This window comes from Anoplopoma fimbria, chromosome 17 (genome assembly GCF_027596085.1).
Source record: "Anoplopoma fimbria isolate UVic2021 breed Golden Eagle Sablefish chromosome 17, Afim_UVic_2022, whole genome shotgun sequence".
Taxonomy (NCBI): domain Eukaryota; kingdom Metazoa; phylum Chordata; class Actinopteri; order Perciformes; family Anoplopomatidae; genus Anoplopoma; species Anoplopoma fimbria.
In genome coordinates this window covers 17,609,836-17,629,967 of record NC_072465.1, presented here as the reverse complement: position 1 = coordinate 17,629,967, position 20,132 = coordinate 17,609,836, and the positions used below count along the sequence as shown (strand labels likewise).

The window sequence follows — 20,132 nt, the reverse complement described above, 5'->3', positions numbered from 1 at the left end:
TACAACAGTAACAACATGTAAGCATCAATGAAGCAATTGCTTTTGATGATGCCTTTCTAGAAAAACAGTTTTTTAATATTTTGTAATATATTTACTAAACAGACTGCCTAAGGCATATTTGCACTAGATGGCTTTGTACTTAATATAATCACATGCACAAAAAAGGCTTTTAATCTTAAATGCAGCCCTTTAATAGGATTCCTGTACAGTCCTTTATCTCTGGCTCTTGTAGACCTCCTGTGCTCCTTCTAGCCCGGAGCTAAATAATGGATATTGTTTAGTGGAATGAGATCAAAACGTTTTACTGACCCGTATTTATCTCAGTAAGTGATAATGTTGTTCCATTGTCTTTTGCTACAAGGACAGAGCAAGATAGAGGCTAATGTTTTTTTTTGTTTTGAATGCCCTTTGCCTGTGGTTCTCTGTGTAACAACTGATCCCTGTACAGAGAGCCGCGGCGGGTGTGTGTGACGGTCTGGACAGAACTAGGCTGCGTTTGGCCAAATAGCCCCCTCACCCACCAACCCGAGCTTCCTGTCCACCCTTCAACTTTCAATCTACCTGCCACTGTCACATTGACTTTGTGGCAGTCCTGCCTGTTGCCTGGTTACAGGTTGGAGTGAACTGGACATAATCATGACAGCAATGTTGATTAGACCTGACCCCGTTTTCAATCTCTGTCTGGATCCAGCTCAACCTGAGTGGCTGTTTGAGGTCAGCCCAGGCTGTCAGATGAAGTCAGCTAGCTCGACTAAACAAACAAAAGAGAAGCAGAAGACATTTTTTAATTCTTATGAAGTTTGTATGAAACTCAGGATCCAAAATGTAGCCACGTCTGAAAGAGAATTAATCTGTTCATCTTTAGGAGTAAATAGAATGTAACTTCAGTTGCTCATTTTATGTGGGGTTTAAAGGCTCAGTCAAGGCTCAGTTTATTCATCCATAAAAACAAGGATATTACAGTGCTCCAACCCTAATCAACGGGTCAATAAGTCGCTTCAAAGTCTTGTATAAGACAATTCATACAATCTTTCCAAAACAAAACTCAATTCACCAAGCTGTCTGCCCGCGTAATAGTGGCTGAGTGGTATATAATGTTACTCAGCAGTGTTTGTACTGGTAGCTCCGTTAGCGGTTAGCCAAACACACCATCTAAAACAATGAAAATGTGCAAACTGTTTTCCCTTCATGGTGTCTCTGGGTGCAGGGGTAGTAGATGGGAGGTGGGCGATGCAATCAGCTGTGTTATCACTAGCGTCCCCTACCGGCTGGGGGCCATTAAAGAGTGCTGAGGCAGCAGGCAGTCAATGACAATTTACTGCAGCTGGATGCGAGATAAGCCTTGGACGGACACAGAGGTGTATGCACGCACACATACACACGTGACCAATCACATGATCCTCCGTGTAGAGACAAAGAACAATGAACAAGGATTCAAAAAAATGTGTTTCACAATTTAGAACATCCTTACTGTACACATTTGTGAGTGAGTTGTATCCCCTGTTGGATAAAAGAGATAATAAGCATCAGTAGAGTCAATTATTTTTGAACCATTTACTGTAAATTGCAGACATATTTAGACTGAAGAATTTAATCCTTCAACACGTTTTGAAGTTATAGCAAGTTATTATTGGGAAAACCCTATTTTTTTAACAAAACTATGAAAAGTGTTTCTGCATTCATCGGATCGCTGACAATTTAATTAAGCTATTACCAGCTACACAAGTCTCCCTAGTGCTTGTGTAAACTAAAAATACGGTAAAACACAAGGCACTGTGTAGCAGGATAAGTTTAAACAAGGATCCTGTCTCTGATCTGACAGCGCTACAACCAAAGTACACCCGGGTTTAATTCTCTTACACATGTTTTGACTGGGGGACTCCTCCCTGAGATGGGGACAAACAAGGAAAGACAACGATGAGGGAGACAGCTGAGCGGCAGCAGAGGAAGAGTCACAGGAAGAGGTGTATTACTGCAGGAACACCTTGTCTCCCCACTGGTCTTCCATGTTTGTCACTCCTGTCGAGCTTTTCCTCATGTCGGAGCCTTGGACATTGCTGTGGCCCGTTGCTAAGCAACTTGTGCCCAGCCGTGCTGAGTGGCGGGGCCTTGGCAGGGAGTGTCATGATATGTCAGGTCAGACTTGTGTTATTATAGTCTAACATGCTGTCTCCCCGACTGACACTCTGTGGAGAGATCGTCCAATCACACACGTCACAAAACAGTCCATGGGGGTTAGTTAAGCCCGTCATGTGTGCTTCTGTGACAGCAATAGATAGCCGCATCAGTCACGAGGACAGTAACACAAACAACAACACAAGCATTTCTACAATTCGTCCGGATGCCGTCCATCGAGCTGTTAAGTTTGTACTCCACTTGTAAAGTTGAAGCTAACAAGCAAGGCTAACTAGCCTTGTGTTGGAAAGCTGGCCTGCCAACTCTAGCGTTGACTTCCACTAAATGTTACTATTTGTTTATGTCATTTCAACACCTAGTCATCAAGAGCTCTGACACATGCAGCGTTTTGCCCGTCTAATTTTTTTGCTAATGTTAGCCGTCTCTCTTTCATGGGACCAGCTGTGATGATGGCAAATGACCATACTGTCAAAACTCACAACAACGGGTACTCTTGTAGCCTCAGCACTCTGTATGTTACTCTGTGATTCAAAGTATTATACTGATTAATGAATCAAGTAATATTACAAACACTTTGAGTTTCCGCCCTCACAGATATTATACCAATTGAGTTACAAGTACCCATATTAAAGCTAACCAAACATTCCTTGAAAACGCTAATGTAGGGAGCGCTACATGTCACTGCAGGACAATAGGTATAATTTGAAATGTAATTTTATTGTACTTACAATTTTGACTAAATAAGTACACATCTCAAAACATACAGGCAAAACGGTACAATACATATTCTACAAGCACAGACAAAACACACTGACTCACTCATCCCCCCACATACCTGATAGCACCCCCCTCACAAACTCTCAAATGCATTTGATCATATGGGCTTATATGCCAGATTGATACTGGAATTCACAAATACCATTAAAAGCAATTGGAATACACAGATGCAATCGCATGAATATGCTTCAGTAACGTTAACACAATCTGCGGAAAGAGTCCCCCTGTCAAAGATGTGATTTACTATGGAAAGTCAAAGTAGGGGCCAGAATTCACGGCCAGTTTGTAGCGTATTAGACCTGTAGCTTTCCTGGGAAGAATGGATGGCGGCGTGGCGGACCAGGCCAAAGCTGTCCAGGTGCACCTCTGAGGAAAGAGATCGGAGGGCCGCCTGCCTCCACAGATGGACTCTCTGCCCGTCTGCTCCCCCACCAACAGCCTCAGGAAAATGAATGGTCCAGTCAACACACTTAATTGTCTCCAATTGCTTTGACATTAATTATTAACATTTGTCCATTATAATGTCTGTTCATGTTATCAAGGGAAGCGAAGCAGAGGGTGAAGTGAGGCAGAGGCAGAGGGAAAAGCAAAGGGGGGGAGGAGAGAAATAACCAGAGACAGGCGTGGAGTCCTGTTAGCCAAGCGTTGCAGAGATCCCATTACCTCCCAGGTTCACAACAGCATGTAGGCTATATCACATATTGATTTCTTCAAAAAGTCAATCTAACCTCTTTGTAAATATTATGACTGCTGTTCAATCCTCGAATCCCGAAAATACCATTCCCTGTATCTCCCTCTTTCAGGGAGAAGCAGGGTCAAAAGAAAGACCAGTGTGTTATGGGTGAGGCTGAAGGGAGACGCAAGGCTTTAGCTGTCCCAATGAAATATTTGACATTTCAGTTTGAACCAAAATGTGAGAGACACAGCTGGGGACAGTAACAGACAAGTACTTCTCTACTAACAATTGATGCTGATGAATTCAAATATGCATGACTAATTTAATATACTGTACTTTTTTTTCCCAGAAGGGAAAGTGGTTGAAAAATTGAGCATTTACATTTTGTGTGTTCATTTTAGGCATAACCGAAAATATGGAAATGTGAATCTTTATACCAACATGTCCAATAATCAACTGAAAGTGGAATAAATATACGACAGACAACATCTCTTTCTCCTGCGGGCTCTCTGGGTGCTGTCCTCCTATATATATATTTTTTTTTATAATCTTAATTCAATCTTTATTCGCCTGCCACAACCACAGGAGCACTAAGAGAGCAGCAGTCCATAAAATAATAAGCCCATCAGCACAATACAAATCCACGCACACATGGGAACATGCACACAAACACACCTACACGCACACATACACACACTTATATACAGTCCTCCCATTATTCTGTGGTTACTCTGCTTATATCTACTGTACATGATGGAGGCATATCAGAGCTCATACTGTGGAGAACAGATACAATACAGACGGTACTGTATATAAATCCCACTCATTTTTGTATGCTCTCTACAATGAGCATGGTTCCCAATGAAAAAAATATATAATGAAACATGGACACACACACCCAACTCCGAAGTAAGCTGCACACTTACTGTCGCACATGAATATGAGCCCAAGCCACTCCATGTATCATTCTCCATGTATCTATTGCATGTGTCTGAAATGTATGTAGTAGATAATTCCCCCAATTTAAATGTAATGCCCAACACTTTGTGGAATGGGTCAGGGTGCATAAACACAATCTCCTGAGAGAGTTAGCCCCCGGCACTGTTAATGTATTGATTTTACAGCGCCTCGCCATGATAAAACTATTTCATGAATTCCAATGAGACTCCTTTACCAGACTGCTGCAAAAGGAGCAAAAATACAATCAACACAACGCAGAATATGTCATTGTGTTCATTGCTTGTCTAATGCATTTCTTTAGGATTGATGGCGGTTGGTGGCGTGTTGTAAAGGTGGGGTGGCTGTGAATGTTGCTGTTGTAATCTCCACATATTTAGAGTGAGACCTCCATCCACCTCAGTGTAAAGAGCATGTCTTTCGCGCGCACAAGTAATCTTGATTGTATATATTGTAATGGTATGAACATGTTGGTATCGTGACATCCGTGATGTACATTATGGCTTTCAAGGTTTCTTTATGGGCATACAAGTTGCTGCTGCTGCTGTGGCCAAAGCTGTTTTTCAATTTATTGGCTATATAACATATAAAAATGAAGGAGAAAAAAAGCATTGGCCACTTAACCATAGGAAATTATATGTTTACTGCTATCATCTGAAATTCCTTCTGATAGTGTGTGATATATTGCAAACCTCTACACTTTACTCAGCGATTATTTCCCCTTTTCAAATATTTTTGAATTGTGTTGTTTGATAAATCAGTCAGTTTATAAGATGTTAACATTTTTCATCATAGCTCTCACAGCTCTACTCATGATTGTTTTGTCTGACTGATAGTCCAAAACCAACAAATGATTAAATGACAACTATATACAAAAAGAAAAAAAATGTAATCTTCACATTTGAGAAGCAAATGTTTGTCATTTGTTTGCTTGATAATTTACTTTTGTGATTAAGGTCACAGTGCTTTTTAGGGTTTTTACAAAAATATAAGACCTGATCAGCTGAAGAAGATATAAGGTCACTATGTGATTGGTTAATTTCAATGTATATTGCCAGTTAACAGTAACTGGCACTATACATTGCAACATGTCATATAAGATACATAAGATTATCTTTAATATTCAGAAGCATGGTCACTTTGTTTGTATTCTTAGAGGCTTTCAGGTTTTACTGTATGTATTGTGGTTTATGTTCTTATATGAACTAAGTCACCAAATTTTGTTTGTATGTGTGTTTCATTTTTATTCTGCCTATAACTGTACCTTGTCTGAAACTGGCTTGTTAACCACTAGGCAGTTGTATTCGCATGGCCAACAAAGTAGCAACTTTGAGATATACCTGTACATGATGGACAGGTATGAACAGGTTGAATTAAATCACATACAGTTTGACTCAGAAGCTTTCACATTAGTTTATCTTTTGTATTGAGCTGCCCACAGAGTAAAAGAGAATTGACACATTGTCTGAAGTAAAGTGCTTTTACTAGTTATGATTCAGCACCAGTGGTTTTGTGCCGATAACTCTGAGTGAGCGGACAGAGAGGCCATAGGCTGACATGTTGTGTCTGATGGCTGATGGTTGTGTCATGGTGGAACAGAACGGGCGACAGGGCTCAGTTCAGCACCAGCCAGGCCCATCTGCTTGTCACCTGGCCTTGGCACGCAGGCGACTGGGTAATGACAGGGAAAGAATGGCATCAGTGGGCAGAAGCTGAGAGGTAATTACTGACTGGAATCCATGCAGAAAAAACACATCTGGATCCCAGAGTCAAAATGTGGAGAATTATACACCGATATCGGCCTCAATTCATGAATTTTATCTGTCAGAACCGTAGAACCACATATCAGCCTGGAGACCGAAAATCCTTGACTCCATCCCGCTCCCTCTGATCCTGATGTTCTCTGCTCGGAGGCAACGAGAAAATTCAATTGTGCTTTAGGCAATGGAAAAGGGGAGAAAGAGAGCGAGTGCTGATACACCAAGACAATCTGTGGGGAAAATCAGCCATGGCAGCACTATAGCTTCAGTGTTGAGTGACGCTATCATGGCTCATGTGTTACTCCTGTCTACTCCATCACTGCTCACACATTCCTCCTAAACCCCATTACTGCTGATCAATGCTGCCTCTTTCACAGTTGGAGAGAAATGATCTTCTTGAAAGTGATATTTTCTCAGCAGATTTTAGGGCCAAAGCATGTACAATTCTTCATTGTGAGATTTTTACATTGGGGCTGTGGAAGATGACCTATAATGACTACTGGTATTAGAAGTCTGCATTGCCTTATAATTAACATTTAGCCCCTTCAAAATAACTTGGAAGTCCCATTAAAGGACTTTCTCATCTCCATAAGAACTAGACTGACCAGAGAAGTTAATGAAATCCTGCAGTTGGTCTGCAGGCCTCAGCCGTCACTAAATGACCCTCCTTCAATCTCCAGAAGGGGTGTCTCCGTCCGTGAGCCTGGGGGACTGGAGACGTGGGCCACATTTTGACCGAGTTTCCGTCCTGCATCGATGGTCGCTTTCACAAACCCCATCCGCTTGAAAAGAAAGAAGCAGCCACCATGTGGAGTCTTAGCTCTTTCCCGCTCTCCCTCTCACTCCCTCAAATTAAGATTTCAGTAATTAAATTGATAAAAGTCATGCATGCCAATATGCCTCATGGTTCCAGACCTGATTTCATACGCCACACAGTTGGAGAGCTGCGGAAGTTCTACCTTTGATGTGGCATTCTTTATTATTGAAAATAATTGGATTCTCCCTCCCCTCCCTCTCTCTCTCTCTCTCTCTCTCTCTCTCTCCATCTCCCTCTCACACACACACACACACACACACACACACATGCATTTTGCCCATGTTCACTCTGGGCATGCTCAGTTAATCGACCCCTTGCGAGGCCGTGCTGGTTGCCCGATTCTCTGTTGCATCGGGGGGTTTCAGGCAGCTTTTCAGTAGAGTGGGGCCCAAGTTGTGTCTGAAAAAAACAGATTTGAGCAGCCCAGGCGGCGTGCTGAGGGACGTCACTTCAACACGGGTCAGAGGTCATGCTGCAGGTTGGAGTGGCTCCTGCCAGTGAGTGGGAGCGGTGAGACTTGTGGGAGCGGTGGTGAAGCCTACCGGGGCTCTGTTGCTCTACCTCCATATCAGCTTGGCCGAGCATAAAAAAAAGCCTCTCTGGCCCACAGGCAGCTGGCTTCTCTCCACACTCAGTGGAACGGCTGATAATCAGCAGAAAGAGACCCCTGATGATTACTCTGCCTCTGCCTAAGAAGGCTGCTAACTGCTTGCCTGCTCACTCCTCAGAATACTCACATTTGAACCCCCCTTCTCAGTATGCCATAGAAACGCCTACAATGTCCATCAATCTCAGCTCTCTTTGTATCAGGGGTAAATGTGAATTTAATTGCCACTGGAACAGAATGAGAGAATTTTTGATTTTCCACTGTTTGTCACCATCTATCAACCTTCGACAGCTGTTATGTGTGTGCCTCTTCCAGGACACACGTTGTCTGGCCTTGCAAGTTCAGTGCCGTCTCTGCCTTGTGGACCAACGCTGTGCTGAGGTTGACACACATGAAGAGCAGCCGTATTTAAGGAGATGCTTTGCACAACTTGGGCCTCCCCCCAACAAAGGGGCCAGAAGAGTTAATAATGTGGTTAACACCCAACTGATGAGTCATAACGGGAGCAGAACATCCACGCTATCTAATTTTACTGCACTTAGCACAGTAGAGGATCTCTACAGCACAGGTCTACACCACTCAGGCTGCTCCTTCACAAGTTCATATGCATTTCAAGGGACTAAATATAAAGCATGTTAGACTGTGTGAGTCACCATAGCGTGACTGTAAAAAAATATATTTTTTTACGTTATTAATGTTCATTTTAAGTTCTAAAATGTTTGTTTTTGTTGTCTTTAAATAATTACAAAAGTTCCTTATCTTGAAATTATAATCAGTATGCTAAACAGGTAAGGCAGTGTAAGTTGGTAACTTCACTAAAACAAAGTGAAATTTGATTTGGAAGACCTTGTTGACCATGTAGATTGCTATTGAAAATATTCTGTCAGCTTTTTGGTAGGTTTTTAAAGAAAACTCAATATTTAAAGGGTTCTCAAAAACTTAATTTAAACATCATCTGCAATGAAGAAATTCCAACAAGGCCTCCAGCGCAGTTCATTGTGTAACTGATAAGTTTCACATTTTAAAAAATGAGCTAGTTAATTAATGCATGCTTTTTTTTTTTTTTTACAAATGGTAATATTTGGATTTCAAAAGCCTGTTTAAACACATCTAAGCAAAAAAAAAAAAAAAAAAAAAAAAAAATCTTAGCCCTTGTAAAAAAAGTAATTAGGTTTTTGGCACTGATGAACAATTGTATAAATCATCTGTTTAGACACAAGATGCTAAGTTCTGCACCTTTTAGACACAGGTCCAGGCTTTACATTGGAGTCTTGCATGCGTAGGAGGTTTTTCATCTCAGCGCAGGCCCCTTTTAGTAAATGTGTTATTATATACTTAGACCGTAAACTAGCAATTACTTTGGCTTATGCAGTAATTATTTAGAGTGGGCATTGTTATTCAGTAAAGAGGAGTATCTCTGTTGAAGTCAGCCGACAGAAGCTGGAGCCAACACTGAAGTATATAACACAACTTATTAACTCTTCTAAGCACATAAGCCTTTTCAGTATTCTGTGGCTTAAGTGGGCTCAGCCATGGTCGCTCCATATTATCATGGCTCAGCTCATTGTGACTTTCACTCCTTTCTTTAGTGCAATTCCCAAAGATTATAGGAACAAATTAAAGTCCATTCTTTGTCTCTTTTGTACAGGTATATCCAGGGTGCATCGTCTCCAAAGGACATGGTCATCATTGTGGATGTGTGAGTTTCTTACTCCTCAGTCTCTCTAACTGTCACCTCTTCCAACGTTTTCCTCTTGGTGTCAGTGGATGTTTCCTTCAAAGGGCGCTAGTGCCACCTGTTGGTCTGAGGAGAGCCTAAAGTTAAAGGAAGGCAAACGCTGCTCATTTTCCCACCTTGGTTGAGGTCTATTTGCCATTTTATCACCTTCTGAAACATGCAGATGTGATTTAGAATGCATGCCGAAACATGAAAGGTCTAGTGAGAAGATGAAACAATTAAACCATTCCTTCACAAGTTAGGAAAATGGACATGGGCAGGATTAGGACCTGTCTTCTCATAACTGATCTATAAGTGCTTCTTCAATCTCTTCTGCAGGAGTGGAAGTGTGAGCGGACTCACTCTGAAGCTGATGAAAACATCTGTAGTGGAGATGCTGGACACTCTGTCGGATGACGACTATGTAAATGTGGCCAGGGTAAGTAGAAGCTTGCATTATGATGTGCGATTAATGATACAAATAACTCCTGAAGGAATCAATAACAAAAAATATTTGTTGTATTCATTAAGCAGGGAGTCTCTGAACAGCACAGTGTGCTCAAACTCCTCCCTGTTGTTTGCTTTCAGTGGAAACACTGCACTTCCCTCATTATAGTGTATTTGCTTTCCCAGCACCGCTGTTGTCCGTGTGAGATTGTGCCTGGCCTTCTTTCCCTCACTGCTGATTACCAAGTTTTCTATTAGGACCAATGTTTAGTGGAAACATCCTATAGTATCCTATATTGCAGGACAGATAAGACACACACAAACACATCCACATGCTCCGTGTGGTGGCTCTGTTTGGAGACTCCCTTCGGTAATCCGTCATAATCCATTGCTCTTAGCCACTGTAGGCCTCTAAATCCCAGCTCTAACAGCAAGAAATGAGCATGGTAATCTGGGTGGGAACGCATCTGATTCAACCTTATAATGAAAGTGAGGGTTTACAAAAGCTCGCTGTGAATTATTTGCAAACACAAAAGACATAAATAACCAAAACTTTACTTTAAAAAAATCATCAAAAACAGATCTTTGATATCACCATGCTTCAGCACTTTTTCTTAATGAAAGTGTGGTCTCACTTCTGAAATGGTGATATAATTAGTTTTAATAGGACCAACTCTATTTCTTAGACATTTTTTAGTCTTATAGATAGTAGATGTAACCCAGCTTGTTTTTTCTTAATCTTTTTTCACAGCTACTTTATTTCCTAACATTTTAAGACACAAGAAATGTGATATTAGGAAGGGACACAGTTTGGAATATGTGGCTCTAAATACTTTTGTGTGTTTGATTTCGATGTCTGACAATTTAAATATGACACAACACCAACCGCTGAGAAATGTCAGCTTTTCTCACACATAATGTTTTACACCAATCTGTCCTGAAAATGTCAAATGAATTTGAAGTTGACCTTCAAGAATAAACAGCAGTTGAAACCTGCTATTACAGACATTGCTGCTAATGTTGTAATCACGCATAGACAGTGCACACAAGCAGAAAAATATACGCCGCAGACACACACATACACCACACACAAACATGCACACGCACACACACACAGTTTTAGGCTAATGTGGTGGATGAGATGAGACAGATGATATTACCTTGGCTGGGTTTCTGTTCAGTGGTTTGCACTGGCGTTTCAAGTGCACCTGTTCTTTGTGTGGAAAGTTGTAATTACCAGTGTTTACAGCCAGCCAGAGAGTAGAAGGGCAGCCCACATCTGCGCACACCCACGTCTGCATCCTGCTGCCATGAACTAACAGAAACGCATGCAGTCTTACAACAGTTGGACACAATTTTTTTATTTGTCTTAAAAATGTATAAAAAAAAAAGTATACATATACAGTATGCTCATGTGAGTGTTTGTATCTGCCCTTCTAGTTCAATGAGAAGGCTGATGCTGTCGTTCCGTGCTTCAGGACTTTAGTCCAAGCCAATGTTCGGAACAAGAAGATCTTCAAGGAGGCCGTCATGCATATGCAAGCCAAAGGAACCACGGATTATAAATCTGGCTTCACATTTGCCTTCGAACAGCTTCTCAATGTAAGAGCCAATAAGCATTTTTTAGGGAAGGGGCGATGCAGGGTTGGATGTTTGTCTGTGTGAATTGTGTGCCTCCAGAAAAGTCTTCAATAACTAGCTGGAACTACGTACTAAAGCTCCAGCTTGTTATTATACATCCTGTCAGATCCAGTTAATAAAACTGAATTAGCAGTGATGAAACAGAGCCGACAGTGAGTGGTCCAGGTTTGTATAAGACATTTCCAGAGTTCTGTCATTGTGGAAGGTAGGTCTGATAATAACTGCTGTTGGGACGGAGTGACGCTAACGTTTGCAGCAGCCAGCACCGCGGTGGGGTCTGACAGCAGCAGGCGTCCACGTGCTCTCGACACAGGTGCTGCCTCAGCTCCGTATGCTGCTGTGTATTTTAAGAGGCTACCACCCTAATGGGCTCTGATGGGATGATTGATGAGCGCAGCCCAGAGGAGATCAGCCACAGACACTTTATATTCCTCTGGTGGGCTTGGAGGCACAGAGCCAAGTGCCAGCTGCCCTCCCTCCCCCCCTCCCCACCTTCCCTCACCAGCAGAATGAGAAATAAAAAGGCCTGTTTAATCGCTGTCTGTGGCAGACTCGCTCCCATGATTGGTGGCAGAAGCACAATAAAAATATGTAATTGTAGCAATATTATTTATCTTTATTAGAATCTAGTCAGATTGACATGCCACTGGCCTGCATATTAATGGCAGCTGCTGTGCAGGAAGGCGGGGGAAGTTTGTATCAAAGCTGAATGCTAAAAACTGGAGACTTGCTCTGAGCATATGATGCTTAAACCAAATTTATCGCGAGAGTAATTTTGTATACTTCAAATTAAATGCTAAAATTATGATAATATAAGGAAGGAACCAACCAGGAAATATTTAACTATATGATAAAAGGAAAGAATAAAAGCTTTGATGAGTATATTGCAACCAAATGTAGTATTTAAGAATCCCTCCTTTATTTACAAAGATTTCAAGGACACACGTTCAAATCTTTCCATCCTACACTCAAAATTTACCGGCAGTATTTAATGAAAAAAAAACAGCCATATATGTTCACTGCACATTTGTGTAGACATAAGGTACAGTATATTTATTGTGGCATTTGAGTATGTGGATCCTCCTAGATTTCTACAATTGCATCTAGGCTTTAGCTCTAATTCTAGTTCTTACATCTTAAAATCATTCTAAAAGCTGTGATCATATCTGCCAATAATAACTGAAAGCACACAGTATGATATATTTGATGTTTGCAATCTGTTCCATAGTAAGTTTAAATCAGGCGTCAAAGAGATATTTGAACAAAAATGTTTTCTGTGATGTACAAAAACATACAGGAAGCTTCCCACATTATCAGTTTTATGGTACAGTATATATTGGGAATACTTTAATTTTACCCTCTCTTCCACTATTTTGCATTTATAACCAGTAAACAAACATTTAATACTGTAAACTCAATTTTGTCCTATGAAGAATATTCTAAAAATTATGACAATATGTTTTGCTATATTGTCATTCTATACCTGTAAATACACATATGGATGCACACAGGATGAGCTAAAAGCACTGCATAGGACTATATTATAGTCTGTAATAAATGGCTTATAACAATGTTTATATACTGCTTATAAATGCTAAATATAATCTTTTATATTTTGTATTGTGTTTACTTCCATTTTGCTTCTTCTGTGACATATTTATCACAGCACCAGACAGTTTTAAATTATGTGTTAGCATGATCATCTTTCTCTTTCATTCTTGCGTATTCCCTAACCTGTCTCGCTGCCTCTTTCTTTGCTCTTCTCTCTTCATCTGCCACAGGAGAGCAGTGCCCCGAGGGCTAACTGCAATAAGATGATAATGATGTTTACAGATGGGGGGGAGGATCGTGCACAGGATATCTTTGAGAAGTACAACTGGCCAAACAAAACGGTGAGTCTGTCCCCATGAGGCTGTTATCTGTTCGTCTACATCGCTCTGCCATCCCAGGAGATCATGCATGTCCAGAAACTGTCTAAGATGTCCACCTCCTTTCATCCCACTGGAGTCCTGCTCTCTGTCCTGTGGTCCACCCTTCAAGTTCAGCTTGATCCGGGATGAACTGAATTCATCCATCTTATTTTTCTGCAACCGGGCATCAGACAGCCAGCAGTATGCTGGGTAATGGAGTGGCCTTAGGTCCTAGCTGGGTTAGCTTAGCTTACATCTTAGCTCTCCTCCCTTAGGAAGCTTGGTGGCTTTTGGTCGAGCATGTCTAGCTGGTTGGTCGGCCGTGGGCATCGTGATCGTCTCAAAGTCCACTGCACTTAATCCAATTCCCACGTTTCCTATTCATATGTTGATGAATGTATTCCTTCATATTCCATTAATAATAAACAAGAAAAAAAAAAAATAACGACGAAAATGTTGCGAAATTCATGGAAATACCAGATGCAGCATGTACAAGCGCCGCCATTGCCATAGCATTGCACAGGCAGTTGTGTTAGTTAGGCTGTCGTATATGCCAAGCACTCCAATCTGTGCACATAACTTCCTCTCCAGGCTTTCTTCACTTCCATTTTGGCTCTTTTGATTCTTTATTTTTCCTCTTGTGATTCATCCCTTTGGCCTTTCTTCAACTCTCTCATTCCATCTGTTGCTGTCTGTTTCTCTGTCATTCTCTCCTCTTCGGTCTCTTTTGTTGTGTAGCTGTTGGTGTTAACAGCTCTGACCTGCTGACTAATTAGCCACTTTATCATCAGAGCATATCAAATTACAGCCAATAGATACTGAGTTTGTGTCTTTGTTCCAGCCTTGCTTTTACTCCCACCCTCCTTCCTTCACTACACAGCCCACCAATATTTATTCTTATATCCGTTACTATCCGTTTGCCTCATGATGGCTGCTGTCATACGGGAATAATCTGCACTTTGACAACTCTCTCACTGTATCCTTGTGTGACACTTGTGACTGGGAGGCTAATCTTATCATACTCAAGATTTGTGCATTGTAGTTGTCACACGACAGTGACCTTATTGCCAGAAAAAGGTTTGAGTTGTATTGTTTTGCTTTATTAGCTGTCTCTGCTGGAAGTTAGTCTTTTGGCTGTTTATTCTGGCGTTGACTTCTATTAATAATTTTTTCCCCTCAATCCAGGTCCGTGTCTTCACCTTCTCTGTTGGCCAGCATAACTATGATGTCACCCCTTTGCAGTGGATAGCTTGTGCCAATAAAGGTATGTGGATGAGGTGTTTTTATCAAAGCATGTGTTTGTATGTAAATATAAAAGAGAAATATGTGTTGGTGCAGAGTTGGTGGATTGATCCATGCCTAGTTGTCTCCACATTGCCACCGATATAGATTTTAAAGATGGACACATTTTTCCATTATACAAAACATAGTTAAAGGAAACACACTGTTGTGGAGCATTCTCGTGAATGGCATTGTCTCAGGTCAAATCATTCTCAAGTGGGAAATGCAAAGCCAAGCCATTCAACAAAAGAACTGTAAACGAATGTTTTCCGTTCTGTTGAATCAGTCTGCCCCCCGATCCTTTTGCTGTGAGGTCAAACTGCTTACCTTATAACTAATAGTGTGACTATTAGCCCCCAGTTTTTGCTGATATCCAGTGGTTAAACCTCTCACAGGTGTACTCAAGGACCCTGTGACATCACTGTTGGATGTGGTTTTACAGGTGCAACAAAACTCAAATCTGACCACTACACTCGTAAAACAAGCTTGGTGTTAATCTACTCTGACCTTTTTTTCGGTTACATATTGATAGAATGAAATTAAGTATTAAAGCCTGTTTGCTCCATTACAAATCCACCATCACTAAGATTTATTATACTACATGTGATTTTCAACATAATATTTTATTAATCTAAAGCAGCCCCAGTTCCTAAAATAACCCAGCAAACAGGCAGCACTGCCTCTGACAACCCATATGATTCAGCTGCTCTCCCTGTTAGCTACTTTGTCTGCTTTAATCTCATTTTGACTCACCACATTTAATCCCAACCTAACTCAGACTGCTGTTTCTGTGCTCAGTTTGGAACATAGTTATGTGTTTTAATCCCCCTCTTCTCCTCCTCTCTTTTTTGGCTTGATTTAATATTGTTTGTCAGTGTTTTAGTTTATCTGAAGCTGCTCCTTTATGAGGCCTTTAGTTGCCCGTATGAAGCCTCCTATAACTGCTGCTGCTGATTAGCTTATTGCCAATGGAGCCAAGTGCTTCAGAAGTATCTCCCCGGAAGTTGTTATTAATTAGCAGGAGGAGTCTGCTAGCAGGATGATTACTGTGCCATCTCCCTGTCAGGCAGGGGAAAGTCCAGGATTACGCCTCTGTGCCAACATGCTCTCTGCTGTTCGACTGTAGTGATTACCATGGTACTAAAGTCTATGCCAACATGAGACAATAGTGTTGACACACCACCCTCAGTGGAGCTGTCCTCTCATATCTTCAGCACTTATTACTCTTTGGTATCTCACTCCAACAGAGCCAGCTCCCTGACACTTTCACAGGCCCTAACCCTTCACCCGTGTCACACACATTTGACAAAACACAGTAACAGACACAAGCACAAAAACACACAACCAGGCCAGTTGGAGACGCTAGCTGTTTTCTCACTTGAGCTTCAATCCCATTTTAAGAGGAAAGTAACCTCTCTGTGACTCTGAGGACAATGAAACCATTTCTCAACGCTCACACACAAAATGCAAAACGGAGAGTTGTCTTAAAAGAAAATAGGTGAAATTGAGGGTAACAGCAGCAAATACATAATACTATATTTGTAATCCTAATACTGCCACAATAGTGATGTTTATATTCGTAAAATAAGAACAAAATGTACCATAAATTCAAGATGAGTATCCCTAAATGACGCATGGTTGGAAGTTTATTGGGTGAAATTATTAGTTTTCAAACAATTGATTGGTTTTATGTAGATAATACTGAACCGAATTACTTTATCTAGAAAGCAACATTTAGTAAAAAACGAAAATGATATATTTTTAATTCAATAAAAACAGACCCAGATTACTTCATAAATCTTAAAATAACTGACCTCTAATAGCACACAGAAATTACGTAATGAGTTTTCAGAAATAAATAGGTTATTGATTAAATTCATAATTGCCCCTCACACAGCAGACGTTTGTTGTTAACTTGCACAGCACGGAGGAGATCTACATTACAGTCTTACTTTTTAGTTAACACATATATCTTACCCTCTTCACGTCTCGCTGAGCTTTGCCCTACACCCACAGATACCACCTCTCTGGCACGCTGCCAAAAGCACTGGGACAAACCACTGCTCTGAACAAAATTATAATAAGTATGCATGCCCTGCGTGTGCGTGTGAACCATAAATTGTATGTGCATGATGTCGGCATGCTCAAATGTGCAAATGAATGAGACAGAGAAGGCAAATCTCGACACGAACCACTGTGGCACGGTGCATAATGTAACAAAATAATGAGAGTCATCTCAGCCTTTTAACATTCTGGGGATGCTGTCTCCATTTCACCGCTCTTTGTATAAACACTCGTGGCTTTAATAACTTGGGGAGCGGCGCGGTTATTGACCCAGTCGGTCACTTTCCTTCATTCCTAATCAGCAGCAGCAGTGCCTCAGGCTCAGCATTCCGAACGAGCCTCCACATTTACATCCTGCAGCACCACCACGAGTGTGGACAGGTCAATGACCACAAGCTCTACGATGCCTGCTTGCCCAACAGCATCAGCTGGAGATGATGGCGTTACGTGTATCTAATAGCGCAGAAGAGATTAGACTCCAATATCCAAATGGATCACTTTTGTATACACTGTGACTGTTAACTCTTGAAAATGGGGGGCAGAATATGATGCAGACAGAAACTATGACGCAGGCTGTATGCAAAGCTTTCTGTTGGAATAGTGTATTGATTTTCTCCTCTCGATCTCCAGGTTACTACTTTGAAATTCCATCAATTGGAGCCATCAGAATCAACACCCAGGTAAAATACATGGGATACTCAATGCACATTTATGAATCCACCAAAAAAAATAATGAAATCATAAGCAAGAAGCTAGTCCATTTTTCCTTCATGGTTGCTTTGATGATAATTACACAGATTGTAGATAAGTATTCCATAACAAACAGACAGAAGCAATGCAGCTGGATGACTACAGAAAAAGGAAGTGACAGAGATGGAGATGGAGTGATAACAAATAGTGCTGTGGACTCTCTGAGAATGTTGCTGGACGCTCTGAAGTAAAGACTTTCAGATCTCATGCTCTTTTTCTATCCCTCACTCTTTCACACACACACACACACACACACACACACACACACACACACACACACACACACACACACACACACACACACACACACACACACACACACACACACACACACCTCGGGATCCTCACACACCCAGGGTCCTGCTACCCCCCACTCTTCCTCGAGGCACCACGAGCTTCTGGAGGCCCTTGGGATAACCTCATTCCAGCTGTAGAAATTGACTCAGTTGCTGGGAGGTGGGGAGCTACTGCACACCCCTCCTCCACCTCACTCCACCCCTCCTCCACCTCACTCCCCTTCCTTCTCCTCCCCCCTCCTCCGGTGAGCGATCAGGCCCCACAATATACTGTCAGCTGTTCCATTAACTCCAGCATATTTATATTCTGAGAACTGCCACTTACTCTAATAGGTTTTCTGAAGGTGGGTGACTACAGCTCTCCGTAAAGGCCCAGAAGACACATTATTTAATCACACTCTGCCCTTCAACATCACACACTCATCGCATAGTCTCACTTGACTAAGATGGCAACAGTCAAATAACAGATGGGCCATAGATGGCAAAGATATTATTATTCAAACCGTCCTGACTCATGCGGTTATGTAGGAAGAGTGGAATAGCTTTCAAAATAAATGTCACTGTATTTTGTGTTTCTGCGTAGACTGAAGTTGAAAGTGACTTGTGTTATCCATTCAGGCTTCTTTGTGTAGGCTCTCTCAGTGGAGCAACAATAAAGCTTAGCTAGGATGTTTGTCTTTGGAAGAGTCCCCTCTCTGCGATCATGGTTGTCACGGTACCCAGAGAGACAATAGCATTTAATCAACGAGTAGGGATGTCGCTGGAGTCTATACGGCTCCGGTTCCTCTGGACCGCATCTCCAGTTGCTGACTTTTTATGTTTCCTATATTGTTCCAGCCAGGCGGAAAATTTCCCCCAATATCCCGTGAAAAGGTCTGGCTGTCATTGTCCTGATGGAATATCTCCCTGTGGCGCGTTTAACCAGACTTTTATTGAGCTAATAATAGAATAGGTTACGCCTGTCAGCACCTCACTGTTCAGGTGATGGAAAAGCAAACGGTCAAAAGCATAATACTGAAATAGCTGTGTGCTCATACAGGGGGCCCCTTTTGTCTATTGAGGGTGGACACAAGGGTCAGAAATTTGCGATAATGTTTCCGTTTTTTCCTGCAAAATTAATGTAATTTTGACCCCGAGAGAGCAACTGGATTTCCACTTATCCTGTTTTTACATTTGATTTTATTGTGTTGATACATAAAGGGAGACATTTGGCTTTTGAACGCACCGCCTGCTGAATAGGATAGGAGGGTTTTTGTGTTTTTATAAATGTTGGCAGACTTATACACAGTCTGTATGATTAGAGAATAATGTTTCTGGCTTTGGTCTTTACAATAACTAGACACTAAAGGCTCTAAGTGCGATGGTCCCGACTGTGCAGTTGCTTCATGTATCGTGAGGTCAATCACTCGATAATCTTACTAATTACACATCACATCTAAAATGACTAGAATCTATAAGTTGTTTACAAAATAAAGACATCTCAGCTGCTGTGTAAGGGGGCTCTTGAGAACAGAAGAATGTAATGTATATGATGTATTACTAGTAGACTTAACCCCTCACCTCTATTCACAATAGCTGTGGGACATTCTCATAGTGCCAGCGATGACAGCAGAGCCTCTGGGAGAAATGACCTGTTTGCACGCCGTGCCACTGACACCCTTAATGTGTTTTTAATAGCTCCTTCATAATGATGAGAAACGGCTGTGAGTGGTTTAGGACTGGAGGCTTTATGGGCTCGGCAGGACCGGGATGCTGCTGCTGGTGGCCCACTGGTTTATGAGGTGACAGAGAGGAGGCCGGTCAGGGTCTTATAGTTTTATGACAGATGAACGTTGGCTCTTCCAGCTCTTTGCTTTTACCGCCTATACATGACAAGCGCTATAAACATTTGTTTGATGTACGTGTTTGTTGTGTTTGGTCTCACGAGCATGTGTGTTTTTGCCGTTGCAGGAGTACCTGGATGTCCTGGGTCGTCCCATGGTGCTGGCTGGGACTAAAGCAAAGCAGGTCCAGTGGACAAACGTCTACCAGGACGCTCTGGTGAGAGAGAACTTAGAAAGACATTTTATTTAATTGAACCGCAAAGTAACCTTTATAAGATTTACCAAATATTTCTCATTAAGATTTTTAATTATTTAGTCCATAGATCCAAAGCTATTCAAGTGACCTTTTAAATTTGTCCAAATTCAAGCATGGTTTCTGTTAAACCGTCTTATAAGGACAGTATAAGAATATGTTATCGCAGTTTATTATTCTTGAAGATAAAATCCTACAAGAAGTTCTGGTGTCAAATCCT

The 20,132-nt window shown here is 41.5% G+C and overlaps 1 protein-coding gene across 1 annotated transcript in view; it reads left to right on the top strand.

The window, feature by feature from the left end:
• cacna2d2a (calcium channel, voltage-dependent, alpha 2/delta subunit 2a) overlaps positions 1-20,132 on the top strand; it is a 134,553-nt gene that overhangs the window by 98,067 nt on the left and 16,354 nt on the right. The window contains exons 8-14 of the mRNA XM_054616969.1: positions 9,379-9,429; positions 9,787-9,886; positions 11,335-11,496; positions 13,317-13,427; positions 14,631-14,709; positions 17,421-17,470; positions 19,787-19,876. Coding sequence (XP_054472944.1) covers positions 9,379-9,429; positions 9,787-9,886; positions 11,335-11,496; positions 13,317-13,427; positions 14,631-14,709; positions 17,421-17,470; positions 19,787-19,876 — 643 coding nt within the window. The remainder of the gene's footprint in view (positions 1-9,378; positions 9,430-9,786; positions 9,887-11,334; positions 11,497-13,316; positions 13,428-14,630; positions 14,710-17,420; positions 17,471-19,786; positions 19,877-20,132) is intronic.